The sequence below is a fragment of the Notolepis coatsorum genome, assembly GCF_963971535.1.
Source record: "Notolepis coatsorum genome assembly, chromosome: 17".
Lineage (NCBI taxonomy): Eukaryota > Metazoa > Chordata > Actinopteri > Aulopiformes > Paralepididae > Notolepis > Notolepis coatsorum.
The window spans coordinates 9695723-9715306 of NC_140181.1; the positions used below are offsets into that span (position 1 = coordinate 9695723).

General features: G+C 39.6%; 1 protein-coding gene across 1 annotated transcript in view; it reads left to right on the top strand.

The window, feature by feature from the left end:
- Positions 1–19584, top strand: part of LOC311244363 (natural resistance-associated macrophage protein 2-like) — a 60854-nt gene that overhangs the window by 10833 nt on the left and 30437 nt on the right. Inside the window, exons 6-11 of the mRNA XM_084333828.1 lie at positions 5361–5467; positions 7430–7500; positions 10143–10210; positions 11556–11711; positions 13982–14140; positions 16334–16420. Coding sequence (XP_084189954.1) covers positions 5361–5467; positions 7430–7500; positions 10143–10210; positions 11556–11711; positions 13982–14140; positions 16334–16420 — 648 coding nt within the window. The remainder of the gene's footprint in view (positions 1–5360; positions 5468–7429; positions 7501–10142; positions 10211–11555; positions 11712–13981; positions 14141–16333; positions 16421–19584) is intronic.

Genomic DNA, 19584 nt, shown 5'->3' on the forward strand with positions numbered 1-19584 from the left:
TTTCTACTTCAGTCCGAAGCTTGTAACAGATATTTACTTGAGTAAAATCATGGAATTAATGTAAAATCAACACAAAGAAAGTATATTTAGATTCAAAGACTATTTTAATAGCTTTCTTTGAATACAGTTTCTCTCCTGTGAAATACAAATGTTCAACAAAACCATCAACATTGACTCAGCTAGACCTCTTTCTTATATCAGCAGCGCTAACAGAAATAAAAACAACCCAGGCCTGTGTTAAAGTGCAGATTGGCTTAGAGGACGATAATGTCTTGTATGAACTACCAGTAATATAAATCATATTAACAACAAAAATGTGTTCCATCTTCATGTCAGATGATTTTCAAAAAGGTGCAGGGGCGGTCAGGTGGCGTAGCGGAGATTGCGTTCGTCACCAACCCCGGAGACGCTAGGATTCGCCTGTTCGAATCCAGCTCACAGCTCCGGGGTTGTCACCAGCTTGGCTGGCCGTTCACACTAATACAATTGGCAGTATTAGAGGGTGGGAGAAGCTGGCGGGGTGGGTCCGGGTCGTTGTAAACAGCGACTCCTACAGTTCGGTCGGGGCGCCTGCTAAGCGCGGATAGGATCTAAGTGGGATAGTGTGATCCTTCCACACGCTACGCCCTCTCAGTGAGAATCCGCGCTGCCAGGTGAAAAGAAGCGGTTGATTGGCTAGACGTGTGTCGGAGGAAGCACGTGTCGTGCAGTGGAGGTTTCTCTATGACAACACGTGAAACACAAATTCACTCATAATTCATAATTATTATTAATTTACATATACATATATATAAAAAAAAAAAAACTATATATATATATATATTTTTTTTTAATTATTATTATTATTATTTTTTTATTATAAATGTTTTCCTCTGTAAAAAAAATGCCAGTGAATTTTTTTTTCTTCAAAAATGGCCAAAATGTACAGCTCTGAGCAGGCCTGCACTGCAGTATTGCCTGCAGTAATTATTCGTGAAGAAAACTTCACAGGTGTGACCCATTGTTAAATAAATAATAAATAACAGCGAATCAAAATAGGCTATTAACTTCATCTAAGCACGGTCTGTGCAGTTAAACTCTTGCCATTGAATGGAGGATTGATTGATTGACAGCCCTTGACATCCAATACACGGAGGTTGAATATGATTGGCAGCCTTGCAAATCCAATCAGAGATTTCTGCATTGCAAAGTCAAAATGGATCCAGCTGCATGTGAGGGGGATAGGTTTAGCTCGGGCCAATCTCAAGTTTCTCAAGTTTCTTTATTAGTTGTCATACAGAAGTACAGAATACTTTTATACAAAATGTAACATAAAGAAGCATTTTGTATAAAAGTATTCTGTACTTCTGTATGACAACTAATAAAGAAACTTGAGAAACTTGAGATTGGCCCGAGCTAAACCTATCCTCCTCACATGCAGCTGGACCCATTTTGACTATGTGAAAGTTGAGACTATGAGAAAGTTGTTGTTTAGTAGTTAGTAAGCTGTACAGCTATAACAAGTCAGGCTAAATTAAACTTTGCGCCAACATTAGGACCGAAGTATAAACCAGCAACTGAGCAACATGAAGAAGTGGATTTATGCATCTGGATCAGAAAAAACTTTGTGGATGAAAAAGTAAGTAGGATACAGTGCTTGTATGCTAACAGTAGCTAGGCAGCTTAGCCTACATCACAATGATAATCACCAAGCTAACTTACTGTACACACTGTAGGGCTGGGCAATTAATCGAAACAGAATCTCGATATCGATTCATAGACCTATGCAATCTAATTTCTAAGTTATGACTATTTTCTTTTATTAAAAAAAACGTTTTTTTTTTTTTTTGTTTTTTTTTTATTATTTTATCTGGGTTGAACATGATTTGTGGAACTCCCTCTGGTGTTGTGGTCGTGGTATTCACTGACCTTTGGGAAGTATTTCGACATGCACATGGGTATCTTAGTGGTGTAGTGTATCTTGTAGACCAGGCCCATTGCAAGTTGCTGTACTCTGTCGTCTACTCTAAGCCATCCTAGGTTGTCAAAGTGGACAGGGGTGAGGTGGGTTTTAGGAGTAAGGTCAAGCAGTAGTCTGACCAGTTTGTTTTGTGATGTTTGTAATCTTGTTTTTAGTGCCTTTGAGGTGCTTTGGTACCATGAGGTGCAAGCATAGTCGTAGTACCCTTGAATGAGTGCTCCTGTTAGAGTCTTCAAGGTATTCTTGTTTACCAGAGAGGAGATCCGGTACAGGAATCTAGTTCGTTGGTTGACTTAGTTTTATTACATTGGATCCCATTTTGTCACAGGAAAGATTTGCCTCTATAGGATGGAACCCAGGTAGGTAATTTCATCTTTCCTTTTAAGATAAGATAAGACATTCCTTTATTGATCCCCTTGGGGAAATTCAGGCATCATAGCAGCATGGGGGAAGGGGGGGGGGGGGGGTACAGGTAGTGAAAACAACACAAGCAGTGTAAACAAATAGGTCAATATAATTGACTATCTAACTAACTGAAATATACATTTTTCATTATTCACAGTATCACAGTATCCACATAAGGTGCAGTATGCATAAGGTAGTGTTATTGTCCTACTTGGGTTCCTATTAGTTCTAGGTCGATGTCTGGCAGCAGTCGCTGCCCACTGTTGTGGAGCCTGATGGCCACTGGTATGAAGGACTGTCCGAGGCGGTTAGTTGAGTGTCGGGGGGGTATGAGTCTGTGGCTTCCTTGTCACCTTCACCTAATATGTTTTGATCTGGTCAGGTGCGCTGTCACCTAAAATGTTTTGATCTGATCAGGTGCGCTGTCACCTAATATGTTTTGATCTGGTCAGGTGCACTGTCACCTAATATGATTTCATCTGGTCAGGTGCGCTGTCACCTAATATGTTTTCATCTGGTCAGGTCCGCTGTCACCTAATGTTAATATGTTTTCATCTGTGTCCACTGACCACTGACACACAGTGGGGAATGTTTTAAAAATATTATTTAATATATAATATAATAATTTGTGCTTCACCTAAAAATTTGGTCAGCAGCCTCCACTGGTGTCGTGATAGCCTCCACTCTCCCAGACCGACTGTGGGGGGTAAGTGCGCAGAGACCAGGAAGGGGATTGGGAATTGGCATAACGACTAACATTGGGATGGGAGAAAATCGGAGGAAAAAGGAGGGGGAAAAAGATAAAAAAAAAACAAAAAAAAAACAAGCAAATATACTGCTGAAAGTTCAGAACGTTGAAGATTTTTCACTCCATAGATTAATCTAGATTAATTTATTTTAATGCTTTAATCTCCAAAGTTAAAGCATTAACTTTGACAGCCCTAGTTTTAAACCTTATTTAATTTTATTTTTAAATTTTCCTTCTGCTGTGAAGCATATTGAGAGCTCACTGAGTTTAAAGTGTGCTATATAAATGAATTATACAACGGCATGCAAATTTCTCGATTCTGATTGGCTGAAACAGTCATTTTACACGTGTTTATTCTTCACAATTCCATGCTGCTGGCCCAGGACCCGCCCACAACCGAATCACATCACATCACTCCGCCGGATCACAAGATGCCGGACAATAATTTAACAAATGGATATGTTGATAACGACTAAACGACTAAATATCAAGCGATTCTGTCACAGTGAATGTCTTAGTCCTTTAAACAATGTTGGATGATGTAATTGATGGGTCTTGAATCATTGTGTAACGAAGAATTTTTTTTTTTCCTATAGGGCAAAGAAAACTTTTTTATTTGTTTTACCTACTTTCTATAGAAGCATCTAAGAATGAAGTTCTATAGAAAGTAGGTCTGCATCCCCTTAACAATTGTGTGTATTGAGCCGTACTGTATTGTACCCATTCTGCATCTGGTAATAAAATGTTCAATCAATCATTCCAATAATACACAGTTGGATGTGTTAGTTGGTTGGATGCACTTCAAGCTGCTTCCACATGGAGGCAACTTGTCTTTTTTGTAGTTGTGGGAACTACTTTTTCTGGCGGATGGTTTTTTCAATAAATCTTCGATTAATGTGTGTTTATTGTATAGCAATAAGGTTGGATGAATATGGCAGTTGTATAAAAGCATTACACCACTTGCAGTCGTCGTGATTTGTGAACAATAAACCATGCCTAGGGGGGTCTAACGACCACCCCTAGGCATGGTTTATTGTTCACAAACCACTCCTGCGCGTGATGTAATGCTTAAATCTATTATTATTATAACCAATTACTTTTTATTGAGGCAAATTCTGTAATCGTCAGATTATAGTAACTTTAGTCACAGAACTTTGGTTGACTGATCAATTAGTCGACAACTATTTTTTTTTTTTTATCCACTTTTTCTCCCATTTTCTATTTTTCTCCCATCCCAATTTCGTATCATCCAATTCAACCCTCCCCTGTCTCGAACGCTGTTTCTTGCCTCCCACAAGCCGGCTGCAATGTGGACTAAGTCATACATAGCACGAGTCCCCTCCGATACTCGAGGTAGCAGCCGTCGCATCTTTTCACCTGCGCGGCGCGATCTTTCAGCGTCAGGGGTCTGCGCTTTGGAGGGGCGCCGCCCCCATCGCTTCCTGATTCTACTGCGCAGGCGCACCAACCGACCTGTAGGAGTCGCTGTCCACAACACCCAATCCCCACCCATCAGTTTCCCACCCCCTAATACTGCCAATGTGTATTAGTACGGACTACCAGCTAAACTGAAAGCAATGTGGAGCGCTGGGCTCGAACAGGCGAACCCAGCGTCTCCAGTATTCGTGGTGAGCGCCTTGCCCACTGCACCACGTAGCCGCCCATTAGTCGACAACTCTTGACTACTATGTTCTACATGAAATCCTACAGAAGGACCTCTTTATTAACCCTTTCACTACCACACTACAAAAGAGTTAACCTGTTCACTACCACACTACAGAAGGTTAACCCTTTCACCGCCACACGACCCACATTTTTTTTTTTTATCTTACACTCTTCCTAATATACTAACATACACTCAGTCAACACTATAGCACTCAAGTCTTAACACTTTGATGAACATTGTTACTCAGTTGATAGAGTTGTACCCTTCCTGCTGACTTGTCGTACAAAACTTGTAAGTCGCTTTTGATAAAAGCGTCAGCTAAATGACTAAATGTAATTATAAAGGGTTAACCCTTTCACTACCGCACTACAGAAGGTTAACCCTTTCACTACCACACTACAGACGGTTAGTGTGGTAGTGAAAGTTTAACCGTCTGTAGTGTGGTAGTGAAAGTTTAACCGCCTGTAGTGTGGTAGTGAAAGTTTAACCGTCTGTAGTGTGGTAGTGAAAGGTTAACGAAAAGGGGCGGTCCATGGTATTATTAACCCGAACCTGTCTGCCCCCCCCCCCCCCCCCCCCAGGCACCTCGCATCCTCCTGTGGTTGATGGTGGAGCTGGCCATCATTGGCTCTGACATGCAGGAGGTGATTGGCTGCGCCATCGCTTTCAGCCTCCTCTCCTCAGGCAGGTGGGAATGCACGATTAGTCACGAATGTGGACTTTATGGCCGTTATGATTGGATCTCAGTTTGATGAGGCCTTGAGGGTTTTTTATTATTTCCTCCGTGTTTATCATGTCCTGTGTGTGTGTGTGTGTGTGTGTGTGTGTGTGTGTGTGTGTGTGTGTGTGTGTGTGTGTGTGTGTGTGTGTGTGTGTGAGTGAGATTGTGTTTGTGTTTTTGTGTATGTATGTGTGTGTGTTTGTGTATGTGTGTGTGAGATTGTGTTTGTGTGTGTGTGTGTGTGTGTGTGTGTGTGTGTGTGTGTGTGTGTGTGTTTGTGTGTGTGCATGCATGCGTTTAGTTTAGCTTATTTAACAACAAAGAAACAAGGCAATATGACGATTACATTACAGATTAAGATTCTTCCTCAAGGACAGCACAATAAAGTCACAATAAAGTATTGTTAGTTCCATTGTGCTCGTTGACATGTTGACAGTGAAGATGGCGGGAGTCCAAATGGCTCAGCAGCGTTTGACTATGAACAGACCGCTGCAGCTAAAAGTCATAGAGCTAGACGTCATGTTCCTGACATTCCTGTCAGCCAGGTTGTTGTTATTCCATAATGCAAAGCAGACCCGTTCCAGTTCACGGCGCCACAAAGTGTAATAGAACATTTACCCGTGTTGGTTTTAAACCTGGGCAAACACGGGTCAGCGATGCTAGCTCCAGTGTGGTATACATTAGACGAGCTAACATCTTTTGAGAGTGGCTAGTTACGTTTTCATTACTTTTCGTTGTGAAGTAGCTAGTAGTTTGATAAACTACAGTTTTAGATTTGATTCATCTATTGTCATTATACAGCACATGTACAGTACAATGAAAAGGAGTTTGGCATCCAACCAGTGCAATAGTAATATACAATGTACAAAACTGGACTAAACTGGGTATAAAATATATAAATTAGTAGGGCTGTCAGTTTATCACGTTAATTAGATTGATTAATTACACAGCAAATTATCGCGTTATGAAAATTAACTCAAAATTAATTAAAACATTTTCTTTTATTTTTTTTCATTTTTTTTTAATATCATTCATTCCATAAGAACGGAGAATACACATTTACAGACCTTTTTTTAATATGGTCCATTTGCATGTTCTTGGTATCTGATTCTAGGGACATCTATATGGATCTCAGGGAATGTATTCCCAGTGTCAGACATACTGTGTCTGTTACTAGGCTTGAGTAAATTGTAATGAACCAAATGAGAATATCAATACAATTCTTTTTATCTTTGACTGAATAACACCATGCTAAAATCTACCAGACCTGAAAAATCTAAGCAAATGAATAAATGGAAGATGATTAAACAGAAGGTTTTGTAGATACAGTACTGAATTCTGCCATGACATGCCATTTGAAATAGGATTATAGAATATAGAATATCAGGCCTAAAATGGTTATGCGATTAAAATGCGATTAATTAGATTAATTAATTACAAATCCTGTAATTAATTAGATAAATTTTTTTAATCGCCTGACAGCACTATAAATTAGTACTACTGAGTAATAGTGCTAATCAGATGTAGGTACAGAGTTGTAGTATTAATATGTACAGTGATACAGGCATAAAGACACTATGGTAGTAAGTCATACTGGTCAGCAGTGTAACTAGTAGGTAAGGCATATGTAAAGATATAGATATGGTATCTACAGATATGTAAAAAGGATTATATGCAGGTATGTACAGACAGATGTGGATAGATATACTGTATATATGATAAGAATAAGTGTATATGTATATAAGGTATATACAGCATTATCGCACATGCTATCATACAGTTATATGGGTTATATGCGGGTGTATACAGTATGTCTACATGACTGAGTCAACTGCCTTCAAGTAGGTATTAAGATGATGCAATCTGATATTTCTTGTTCACCTTCTTTCCTTCAATGGATAATGTGTGTGTGTGTGACTGTGTGTGCAGGATACCCTTGTGGGGAGGAGTCCTCATCACCATCATCGACACCTTCGTCTTCCTCTTCCTGGACAAATATGGTATGTCTCTGCCAGATCGCCGTGATCGGTCCCCTAGGGGGACATTCCAGTAAATTCCTACTGGTTCCAGTTGGTTACCAGTTGATTGATTCCAGTAGGAAATCCAATTGGTTTTAACTGGTGTGAACTGGTTTTAACGGGTGTGAACTGGTTTTTACTGGGTTTGACTGGTTTTAACTGGTTTCGACTGGTTAAAACTGGTACTGGAGTCTTTTTTTACCTGGACATTGGAACACGTCTTAACATATTTCTTGTGATCAACAACTGAGTTCAGGTTAATTACAGTCCATATTATATATATTTTCCATGCACACTATGTATTTACTGCAGATAGTGTAGTGATTTATCGTATTCCTGTGTTTCTTCTTCATGCATTGATTCCAGTAGGAAATTCAATTGGTTTTAACTGATTTTAACTTGTTTTAACCGGTGTGAACTGGTTTTAACCGGTGTGAACTCGTTTGAACTGGTTTTAACCGGTGTGAACTGGTTTGATTCCATCTGGAGTATTTTTTACCTGGACATTGGAACATGTCTTAACTAGTGCTGTCAGGCGATTAAAAAAATTAATCTAATTAATTACAGGATTTGTAATTAATTAATCTAATTAATCACATTTTAATCGCATAACCATTTTATGCCTGATATTCTATATTCTATAATCATATTTCAAATTGCATGTGTCCAGATGGCAGAATTCAGTACTGTATCTACAAAACCTTCTGTTTAATCATCTTCCATCTATTAATTTGCTTAGATTTTTCAGGTCTGGTCAATTTGAGCATGGTGTTATTCACAGTCAAAGATAAAAAAAAAATTATTTATATTCTCATTTGGTTTATTACAATTTACTCAAAATAAAAATGTCAATCACCGCGCAGATTGATTGATTGAATGAAAATGTTATTAACAGATTGCAGAATGGGTACAATACAGTACGGCTTTTTCAATTCATAATGAATTGTAAGTAAGGGTGCAACTTACACCGTGCAATCCATTCTTTGTGGATCTAGCCCACAGTATTTCTGACACTGGGAATACATTCCCTGAGATTCATAGATGTCCCTAGAATCAGACACCAAGAACATGAAATTGGAATATATTAAAAAAAAAAAAAAATATCTGTAAATGTGTATTCTACATTCTTATGGAATGAATGAGATAAAAACAAATTATAAAAAAGAAAAAAAAAATCTTTTTTTTTTTATTAATTTTGAGTTAATTTTCATAACGCGATAATTTGCTGTGTAATTAATTAATCTAATTAACGCGATAAACTGACAGCCCTAGTCTTAACGTATTTGTTGGGATCTCAACTGGTGCAACAACTGGGTTCAGGTTCATTCCAGTCCATATTATTTATGTTTTTTATTTCTATATATTTTCCGCAGATATACTGTAGTGATTTATAGTATTCCTGTGTTTCTTCTTCATGCATTGATTCCATTAGGAAATGCAATTGTTTTTAACTGGTGTGAACTGGTGTGAACTGGTTTTAAGTGGTTTTGACTGGTTTTAACTAATGTGAACTGGTTTGAACTGGTTTTAACCGGTGTGAACTGGTTTGATTCCATCTGGAGTCTTTTTTTACCTGGACATTGGAACACATCTTAACGTATTTTTGTTGTGATCTCAACTGGTGCAACAACTGGGTTCAGGTTAATTACAGTCCATATATATATATATATATATTTTTTTTTATGCACACTATATATTTACCACAGATATACTGTAGTGAGTTATAGTATTCCTGTGTTTCTTCTTCATGCACACTATATATTTACCACAGATATACTGTAGTGATTTATAGTATTCCTGTGTTTTTGTCATGCACACTATATATTTACCACATATACTGTAGTGTATAGTAAGTGATTTATAGCATTTCTGTTTTTGTCATGCACAATATATATTTACCACATATGAATGAATGAAAACGTTTATTTTTTAACATGTATTCTTTACATTCTTCTAAATAAATCATAATATCAAGCTTTGTCAAACAGAATAATCAGAATGAAAAATAAATTATAAACAAAAAGTCAAGAGCAATGTAGTTAGTTGACATGTTCAAAAAAGGAGTAGAGGGAAGCTAAGCTTATTGATCCCTACCCCCTTACATTTACATTTTTTCCTCCATTAATTTTACTTGATATAACATAATTTACTGTATAATACATCATATAATATACATTTTACTATAGTACAAAAAAAACTTGACATATCACATATTTATATAATAAAATCACTTAGTATATATTATATACTAAGTTATTTTTAGTATTTCTGTGTTTTCCTTCTGTGTTAATACTAATTTATATATTTTATACCCAATTTAATCACCTGTACATTGTATATTACTGTTGCACTTTACTGTTACATTTGCACTCTGTTTGGATGCCAAACTTCTTTTCGTTGTACTGTACTTGTGCTGTATGATGATGACAATACATTTGAATCTAATCTAATCTAACAACACACCATAGGGATGATATAAATCACTACAGTATATATGGTGAATAGTGTACTATAGGTGTAGTGTAGTAGTGTACTATAGGCTCTGTAGTAAATGGTCCTCTGGGCAGGTGTCCTACGACCATCTCTTTCAGGTGACAATAAAAAAACGTGTTCTTGTCCTCCAGGCCTGAGGAAGCTGGAAGCGTTCTTCGCCGTCCTCATCGGCGTCATGGGCATCACCTTTGGATACGAGGTACAGAGTTATGTCTTCTGTGTCCTTGATGTCTCTGCAATGTCCTCCACGCTTTTTCAATTTAATCTTTTATTCTGAAATATATTGGTGTGTGTGTGAGCGTGTAATATACTGTGTGCACAAAAGTCTGGATGCACGGGTATCAGATATTCCTTTATTGATCCCCTTGGGGAAATGCTGGTGTCATAGCAGCTTGGGGGAGGGGAGGTACAGGTATGGGCAGGGTAATAGTAGAAAGACATAAATATAGGCAGTAAAATGTCATCTGATTATAAAAATATGAGCTCAAATAAACGGTGTAAGCAATCTGATTTAACTTTGAATATAAAAACATGAGGGGAAATAAACAGTGTAAACAAAGGTGCAGATCGGTTATCCGGATCCATGTTCATACTGTATATATGTGTATAATAATAATAATAATAATAATAATAATAATAATAATAATAATAATAATAATAATAATGATGATGATGATGATGATGATGATGATGATGATGATGATGATGATGATGATGATGATGATGATGATGATGATGATGATGATGATGATGATGATGATGATGATGATGATGATGATGATGATGATGATGATGATGATGATGATGATGATGATGATGATGATGATGATGATGATGATGATGATGATGATGATAATAATAATAATAATAATAATAATAATAATAATAATAATAATAATAATAATAATAATATAACAATCAACAAGCTTTTTTAATACAATACGTGTATATATGTATACAATACAATAATAGTAATAACAAGTCTATTTTTGTTTAGACATTTTCTATTGAAACAATGAAAGAATATCAGGATATTCTAGATAACATACCGGTAGATGGTAATAATTTCATGACAAACAAATAAAATAACAAAAACAATTAAAATATATATAATAATAATAATAATAATAATAATAATAATAATAATAATAATAATAATAATAATAATAATAATAATAATAATAATAATAATAATAATAATAATAATAATAATTAATAATAATAATAATAATAATAATAATAATAATAATAATAATAATAGTAGTAATAATGATAATGGTAATAATAATAATGCTAAGGATAATAATAATAATTGTGTATTCATAAACTTGAAGCACTTACCTACAACAAAGGTTTTAAGGTGCGCGACACGAAAAACAGATGAAATAATAAAAACAGATCATAAGGTCATAAACAAATCATAAATAAAAAACGCATCATAAAAATGAGATCATTTCTTTTTTGCACGACACATGATTACAAGCTGTCAATGTGTTGGTGACCTGTGACCCCCCCCCCCCCCCCCCCCCTCCTCCCCCTCACAGTATGTCACCGTCAGTCCGGACCAAGGCCAGCTCCTGAAGGGCATGTTCGTGCCGTACTGTGAGGGCTGCGGGCCGACGCAGCTGGCACAGGCGGTGGGCATAGTAGGAGCCGTCATCATGCCACACAACATCTACCTCCACTCTGCCCTCGTCAAGGTATAGGACAGAGGGTGGGGTGACGGAGGGAGGGAGGGGTGGGTGGATGGATGGATGATGGAGGTATGGATTAGGCTCCCGACTAAGGATTTGGATGGTCGACTATGATTGGCCAAAATTTGCCGTTAGTCGACTATTGGTCAAAAAAAAAAATATAATATTTGTAATTTTTTTTTAATTATTATTATTTTTTTTTTAATTTAGTATCATTCCATTTGGGCTGTGGGGGGTGCTTAATGTCTGAAGGAGTCGACTGAAGGCTTCTTGTCCTCTGCAAAAGCATGCAATTGGTCCACTGATGGATACATCTTGATATTTGTCTAGTTTAGTGTGTTCATTAGACGGTGAAATCCTCTTTCAGTGCCTCTGTGCCTGTTTTCTTAGGCAGTTAGCCTCTGGTATGCGTGCCATTAGCGTTAGCCACGCTTATAGGCCTCTTTACTTTTGGAAAGAATGATAAAAAAATTTAAATACTTTTTTTTTATTATTTTTATTTTTAATTTTTTTTATATATATTCGACTAAGAGGTTGGCCAGTCGACTACGGCTCCTTTCGACCGATTAGTCGACTAATCGACTAATAGGGGTCAGCCCTAGTATGGATGTATGGATGGATGAATGGATTAAGTCATACTGGCCAGCAGTGTAACTAGTAAGAGTAGGTAAGGGATATGTACACAGATATAGATAAAACTGCCCTGTCAGCTTAATGAATGAGCAGTTGCTTTGGGTCTTCTCCTGCTTTTGGTCAAACAAAGCGCTCCAGGATTCACTCGGAAGAGGACTAATATATCTCCTCAAACAGATGGTGTTCTGTTCGCGTCTATACTTCCCGCAAGCAAGTTGTCCTTTTGCGCGATCTGATTGGCCACTGACGTTTCTGGTCATGTGACATGTGCGCCCAATCGTGTGATGGCAAGTTCTTTGGACGGTTAAGCTTAGGCGCTCTTTCGAAGTTGGTTAAGGTTAGAGTTTGTCTTAGAGCAGGGCGATAGAACGCCAGCCCTGATTCCAAACTCTAACCTTAACCAACTGCGAAAGAGTCGCCTAACCTTAACCAGTGATAAACTACAGTAGGCATTAGGTAGTTTGCAGGCTGTTCGACGCGGAAATGGGCTAAGACACTGCTCGTCATGCGATTGGTGCACATGTCACATGACCAGAAATGTCAGTGGCCAATCAGAGCAACGCGGAAGGACAACTTGCTTGTGGGAATATAGACGCTTTGATTCAACCACACTAAACAAGGCTGGTGTGACAACACCCTTATTGATGGCCATGGATACACACACACACACACACACACACACACACACACACACACACACACACACACACACACACTCTCAATCTCCCTCTAACTCACTCCCTTTCTCTCTCTTTCTCAGACTCTCTCTCTGTCTATCTCACTCTATGTATCTCTCTCTCTCTCTATCTATGTATCTCTCTCACTCTCCGTATCTCACTCTCTGTCTCTATCTCACTCTCTCAGACTCTCTCACTCTCTCTGTGTATCTCTCTCACTCTCTCTCTGTATCTCTCTCTCTCTGTCTCTCTCTCTCTCTCTCTCTCTCACACAAACCCTCAGCTTGTTGCCTCTCTCTCTCACACACACAAACCCACAGCTTGCTGCCTCTCCCCCCTCTCTCTCTCTCTCTCTCTCTCTCTCTCTCTCTCTCTCTCTCTCTCTCTCTCTCTCTCTCTCTCTCACACACAAACCCACCACAGCTTGCTGCCTCTCTCTCTCTCTCTCTCTCTCTCTCTCACACAGACCCACAGCTTGTTGCCTCTCTCTCTCTCTCTCTCTCTCTCTCTCTCTCTCTCTCTCTCTCTCTCTCTCTCTCTCTCTCTCTCACACACACAAACCCACCACAGCTTGCTGCCTCTCTCCCCCTCTCTCTCTCACACAGACCCACAGCTTGTTGCCTCTCTCTCTCTCTCTTTCTCTCTCTCTCTCTATCTATCTCCCTCTCACACAGACCCACAGCTTGTTGCATCTCTCTCTCTCTCTCTCTCTCTCTCTCTCTCTCTCTCTCTCTCTCTCTCTCTCTCTCTCTCTCTCTCTCTCACACAAACCCACCACAGCTTTCTGCCTCTCTCCCCCTCTCTCTCTCACACAAGCCCACAGATTGTTGCCTCTCTCTCTCTCTTTCTCTCTCTCTCTCTCTCTCTCCCTCTCTTACACAAACCCACAGCTTGCTGCTTCTCTCTCTATTTCTCTCTCTCTCTCTGTCTCTCTCTCTCTAAACTAAGTGTGATGATGTGTCTCAGTCTCGTGAGGTGGATCGCTCCAATAAGGAGGACGTCAAGGAGGCCAACAAGTACTTCTTCATCGAATCGACCATCGCCCTCTTCCTCTCCTTCCTCATCAACGTGTTTGTGGTGGCCGTCTTCGCCGAGGCTTTCTACGGACGCACAAACCTGGAGGTGGTGAGTATCTCCTGACTGCAACCCCAAACACATTGATATAGATAATATAATAACAACTTTATTTGTATAGCACCTTTCATACAAGAAGTGCAGCTCAAAGTGCCTCACAGCAGCAACGTACACTGTAAGAAAAAAAAGCTGCAAGAAAACGGTAAATGTCTGGCATCAATGGTTGCCAAATACTTACTGTCAAATGACAGTAAAATACATTTACAAATACAGTTACAGATTACAACCTTTATTTAATGGTTACAATTTTGATAAAAGGTCATTTACCGTATTTTTATGGCATTTACACTTAAAGTAGAAAAACAAAAGTAATCTGTAAAATAATACAGTGAATTTCCCATGAAAAAACATGATTTTTTTTACAATGTAGACATAAAATAGACAGGAATAGAATGAGCATAAAATTGGCATAACGGCAACGGCTCTGGAGGTAGAGCGGGTGGTCTGGTAGAGAGGGTGGTCTGGTAGAGAGAGTGGTCTGGTAGAGAGAGTCGTCTGGTAGAGCAGGTCGTCTGGTAGAGCAGGTCGTCTGGTAGAGCAGGTCGTCTGGTAGAGCAGGTCGTCTGGTAGAGCAGGTGGTCTGGTAGAGCAGGTGGTCTGGTAGAGCAGGTCGTCTGGTAGAGCAGGTGGTCTGGTAGAGCAGGTCGTCTGGTAGAGCAGGTCGTCTGGTAGAGAGGGTCGTCTGGTAGAGAGAGTCGTCTGGTAGAGAGGGTCGTCTGGTAGAGCAGGTCGTCTGGTAGAGAGAGGGTCGTCTGGTAGAGCAGGTCGTCTGGTAGAGAGGGTCGTCTGGTAGAGCAGGTCGTCTGGTAGAGCAGGTCGTCTGGTAGAGCAAGTGGTCTGGTAGAGAGAGTGGTCTGGTAGAGCAGGTCGTCTGGTAGAGAGAGTCGTTCCCGGTTCGATTCCTGCTCCTCCCGGCAGCATGTCGAAGTGTCCTTGAGCAAGACACTTAACCCCTTATCTTGCATGTCTGCCTTCTCCATCTCTCTGTGTGTGTGTGTGTGTGTGTGTGTGTGTGTGTGTGTGTGTGTGTGTGTGTGTGTGTGTGTGTGTGTGTGTGTGTGTGTGTGTGTGTGTGTGTGTGTGTGTGTGTGTGTGTGTGTGTGTGTGTGTGTGTGTGTGTGTGTGTGTGTGTGTGTGTGTGTGTGTGTGTGTGTGTGTGTGTGTGGCTTAAAGCTGTAAAGTTCTTTGAGTGGTTCAGAAGATTCAGAAAAGTGCTATATTTAGTTCAGTTTCGTTTATTTGCACATGTAAAAAAAAATTGCAATACAAAGAAAAGAAAGAAAAAAGAGATAGAAATCAATTTAAATTATTATAAATAATGAGATATACATGTGCAGATAAAGTAGGAAGACTGTAGGGCTTGTATCACAACCTCGGGTTTCACACGTTAAAATGCAAATCTTTGTAAATGCGTCTGAAGTAGTTGTAATAATGAAAAATACACGTACAGAAAGTAATGCAGTCCATTTACTGGACTTTTGTTTTGCTGCCATTTTGGCCAGGTCTTGCTAGAAAAAGAGATCATAAAGGTTAAATAAAATCAATAAATAAATGTACTATTTTAGATGCATTGTCTTCCTGGGAGGTCAGAGTGCAGGGGCACAGGGTCACCTGTGTGTGGCAGTGTTGGTGGACCCTCTAGTTACCAGTTTTTAGATTAGATTAGATTAGATTAAAATTATTTGTCATTATACAGCACAAGTACAGTACGTTACACTCCCATGATTACATTCACATTTACATTCAGTCGTTTAGCTGAACGCTTTTACCCAAAGCCACTTGCAGGTTCTGTACGACAAGTCAGCAGGACGGGCACAACTCTGGCAGCTAAGGGTCAGTAAGATTGTTCATCAAACAGTGTTGAACTTCAGTGCTAGAGTCTTGAGTGCATAGTACTAATATTAGCATAGTAGGTAGTAATATAAGCAAGGTCGATTACTACTTAGTAGCAAAGTGCATAATAGTAAAAGTCAGTACAAAGGTTAGTAGTTAGTGTTGGTATCAAGGAGGCTGTTATAAATGTAATGTAATGTGTGTGTTTTTTTTTTATCAGTTGTGTTGTTTGTCTGTCCGTTAATGTCGCCACCAAAAATGACCAAATCAAATTCCTTGTCTGTGTAAACTACTTGGCAATAAAGACCTTTCTGATTCTGATTCTGATCTCCTTGTTTGCTTTGGCTACAGTACAACGTCTGCAACGCTACAGGCAGTCCTCATGCCCACATGTTCCCCCTGGACAACAAGACGCTGCAGGTCGACATCTACAAAGGGGTAAGACGTCTTTACCAGGACGCTGCTCTGCGCAGAGTTTTCCCCGTGAACGTACCATACCACCAGTGAAACATTATGCTAATAGCAGTAGCCAGCAGTAGCCATACCATACCACCAGTGAAACATTATGCTAATAGAAGTAGCCAGCAGTAGCCATACCATACCACCAGTGAAACATTATGCTAATAGAAGTAGCCAGCAGTAGCCATACCATACCACCAGTGAAACATTATGCTAATAGCAGTAGCCATACCATACCACCAGTGAAACATTATGCTAATAGCAGTAGCCAGCAGTAGCCATACCATATCACCAGTGAAACATTATGCTAATAGCAGTAGCCAGCAGTAGCCATACCATACCACCAGTGAAACATTATGCTAATAGCAGTAGCCAGCAGTAGCCATACCATACCACCAGTGAAACATTATGCTAATAGAAGTAGCCAGCAGTAGCCATACCATACCACCAGTGAAACATTATGCTAATAGAAGTAGCCAGCAGTAGCCATACCATACCACCAGTGAAACATTATGCTAATAGCAGTAGCCATACCATACCACCAGTGAAACATTATGCTAATAGCAGTAGCCAGCAGTAGCCATACCATACCACCAGTGAAACATTATGCTAATAGAAGTAGCCAGCAGTAGCCATACCATACCACCAGTGAAACATTATGCTAATAGCAGTAGCCATACCATATCACCAGTGAAACATTATGCTAATAGCAGTAGCCAGCAGTAGCCATACCATACCACCAGTGAAACATTATGCTAATAGCAGTAGCCAGCAGTAGCCATACCATACCACCAGTGAAACATTATGCTAATAGCAGTAGCCAGCAGTAGCCATACCATACGGGAGCATGTCTATGTTCCCCGGGTCCTATGTTCCCCGATTGATTGATTGATTGAAAATGTTTGATTCCAAACTCTAACCTTAACCAACTTCGAAAGAGGGCCTAAGCTTAACCAGTTCGAAACAAGGCAGACTTTAATAATGAATAAAATAATAAAAAAATTAGGACCTGGGGAACATAGGACCCGGGGAACATAGGGATGATCCCTACCATACCACCAGTGAAACATTATGCTAATAGCAGTAGCCAGCAGTAGCCATACCAAGTCAAGTCAAGTCAAGAGTTTTAATTGTCACGGCATACAAGTATACAATGAAATGCGGGTGGTCTTGCCCGCGACGATGTGCAATACAGTGGTACAACATATAATAGAATCCAAAAAAATAAAAAAATAAAAACATTGTGCAATAAACAGGTAACAGGTAACATGGTGTGACATCTCGGTATCTGTACATAGTTATTTACAGAGCATATAGGACATGCTAGGTAGCTTTGGTAGTGCAATACACTGTTCCTGTTATTCTAATTTAAAGTGGCCTTTCCTTTTGGCCATAAGTGTGCGGCATGAGTGTGTGCCCGCTCATGTTAAAGTGTTAAAGTGGCTGCTAGTGTGTGAGCGTGCACAGCGTGCGTGTCGTGTGTGTGTTCATGTGTGCTTGTGTGTGGATAGTTCAGTGTTCCGTGGCACTCAATGTTCATTGTTCAGGGCTCTGATGGCCTGGGGGAAGAAGCTGAGCCTAAGCCGCTCTGTCCTAGTAGCCAACCATACCACCAGTGAAACATTATGCTAATAGCAGTAGCCAGCAGTAGCCATACCATACCACCAGTGAAACATTATGCTAATAGCAGTAGCCAGCAGTAGCCATACCATACCACCAGTGAAACATTATGCTAATAGCAGTAGTCATACCATAACACCAGTTACACCGAGGTCTTAAACATTGTGCTAATAGCAGTAGCCATACCATACCACCAGTTAAACATTATGCTAATAGCAGTAGCCATACCATACCACCAGTTAAACATTATGCTAATAGCAGTAGCCATACCATACCACCAGTTATACAACGGCATGCAAATTTCTCGATTCTGATTGGCTGAAACAGTCATTTTACACGTCTTTATTGGCAACAATCCACACTGCTGGCCCAGGATCCGCCCACAACCGACCCACATCACATCACTCCGCCGGATCACAAGAAGGTGGCCAATAATATTTACAAATGGATATGTTAATGGCGACTAAACGACTAAATATGAAGCGATTCTGTCAAGGGGAATGTGTTAGCCCTTTAAACAATGTTGGATGATGTAATTGATGGGTCTTGAGGCAATCTAGAACAAAAGAAAAATCGCGGTTTGATTGATAGATTAATTGATTGATTTAAATTTCTACTTCCTTCTTGCTACTGACTGCAGCGTTCTCTCTCACTGTCCGACGCTGGCGTACCCACAAACACACACACACACATACACACACACACACACACACACACACACACACACACACACATACACACACACACGCACACACACACTGTGACACACACACACACACACACACACGCACACACACACACACACACTCCTGTCTGCAACAGCGGGGGAGTCAGACTGAGAGAGAAGCAGCGCTGTTTTAAGTGAGCATGGTCTATTGAATTGATTGATTGGTTGATTGCTAATTTTATTACTGTACCCCTGGTTTCCAACTGGTTAAGTTTAGGCTAAAAGAAATAAATAAAAAAATAGGGCGAAGAAAACGTTTTTTTCCTATGCATTCCCTTAACAATTGTGTGTATTGAGCCGTACTGTATTGTACCCATTCTGCATCTGGTAATAAAATTTTCAATCAATCATTCCAATAATACACAGTTGGATGTGTTAGTTGGTTGGATGCACTTCAAGCTGCTTCCACATGAGGCAACTTCTCTCAATCATTCCAATAATACACAGTTGGATGTGTTAGTTTGGTTGGATGCACTTCAAGCTGCTTCCACATGGAGTTGTGGGAACTACTTTTTCTGGCGGATGGTTTTTTCAATAAATCTTCGATTAATGTGTGTTTATTGTATAGAAATAAGGTTGGATGAATCTGGCAGTTGTATAAAAGCTTTACACCACGTGCAGTCGTGATTTGTGACCAATAAACCATGCCTAGGGGGGTCTAACGACCCTCGGCTGCGCCTCGGGCCTAACAACCACCCCTAGGCATGGTTTATTGGTCACAAACCACTCCTGCGTGTGATGTAATGCTTAATTAAACATTATGCTAATAGCAGTAGCCATACCATAACATCAGTTA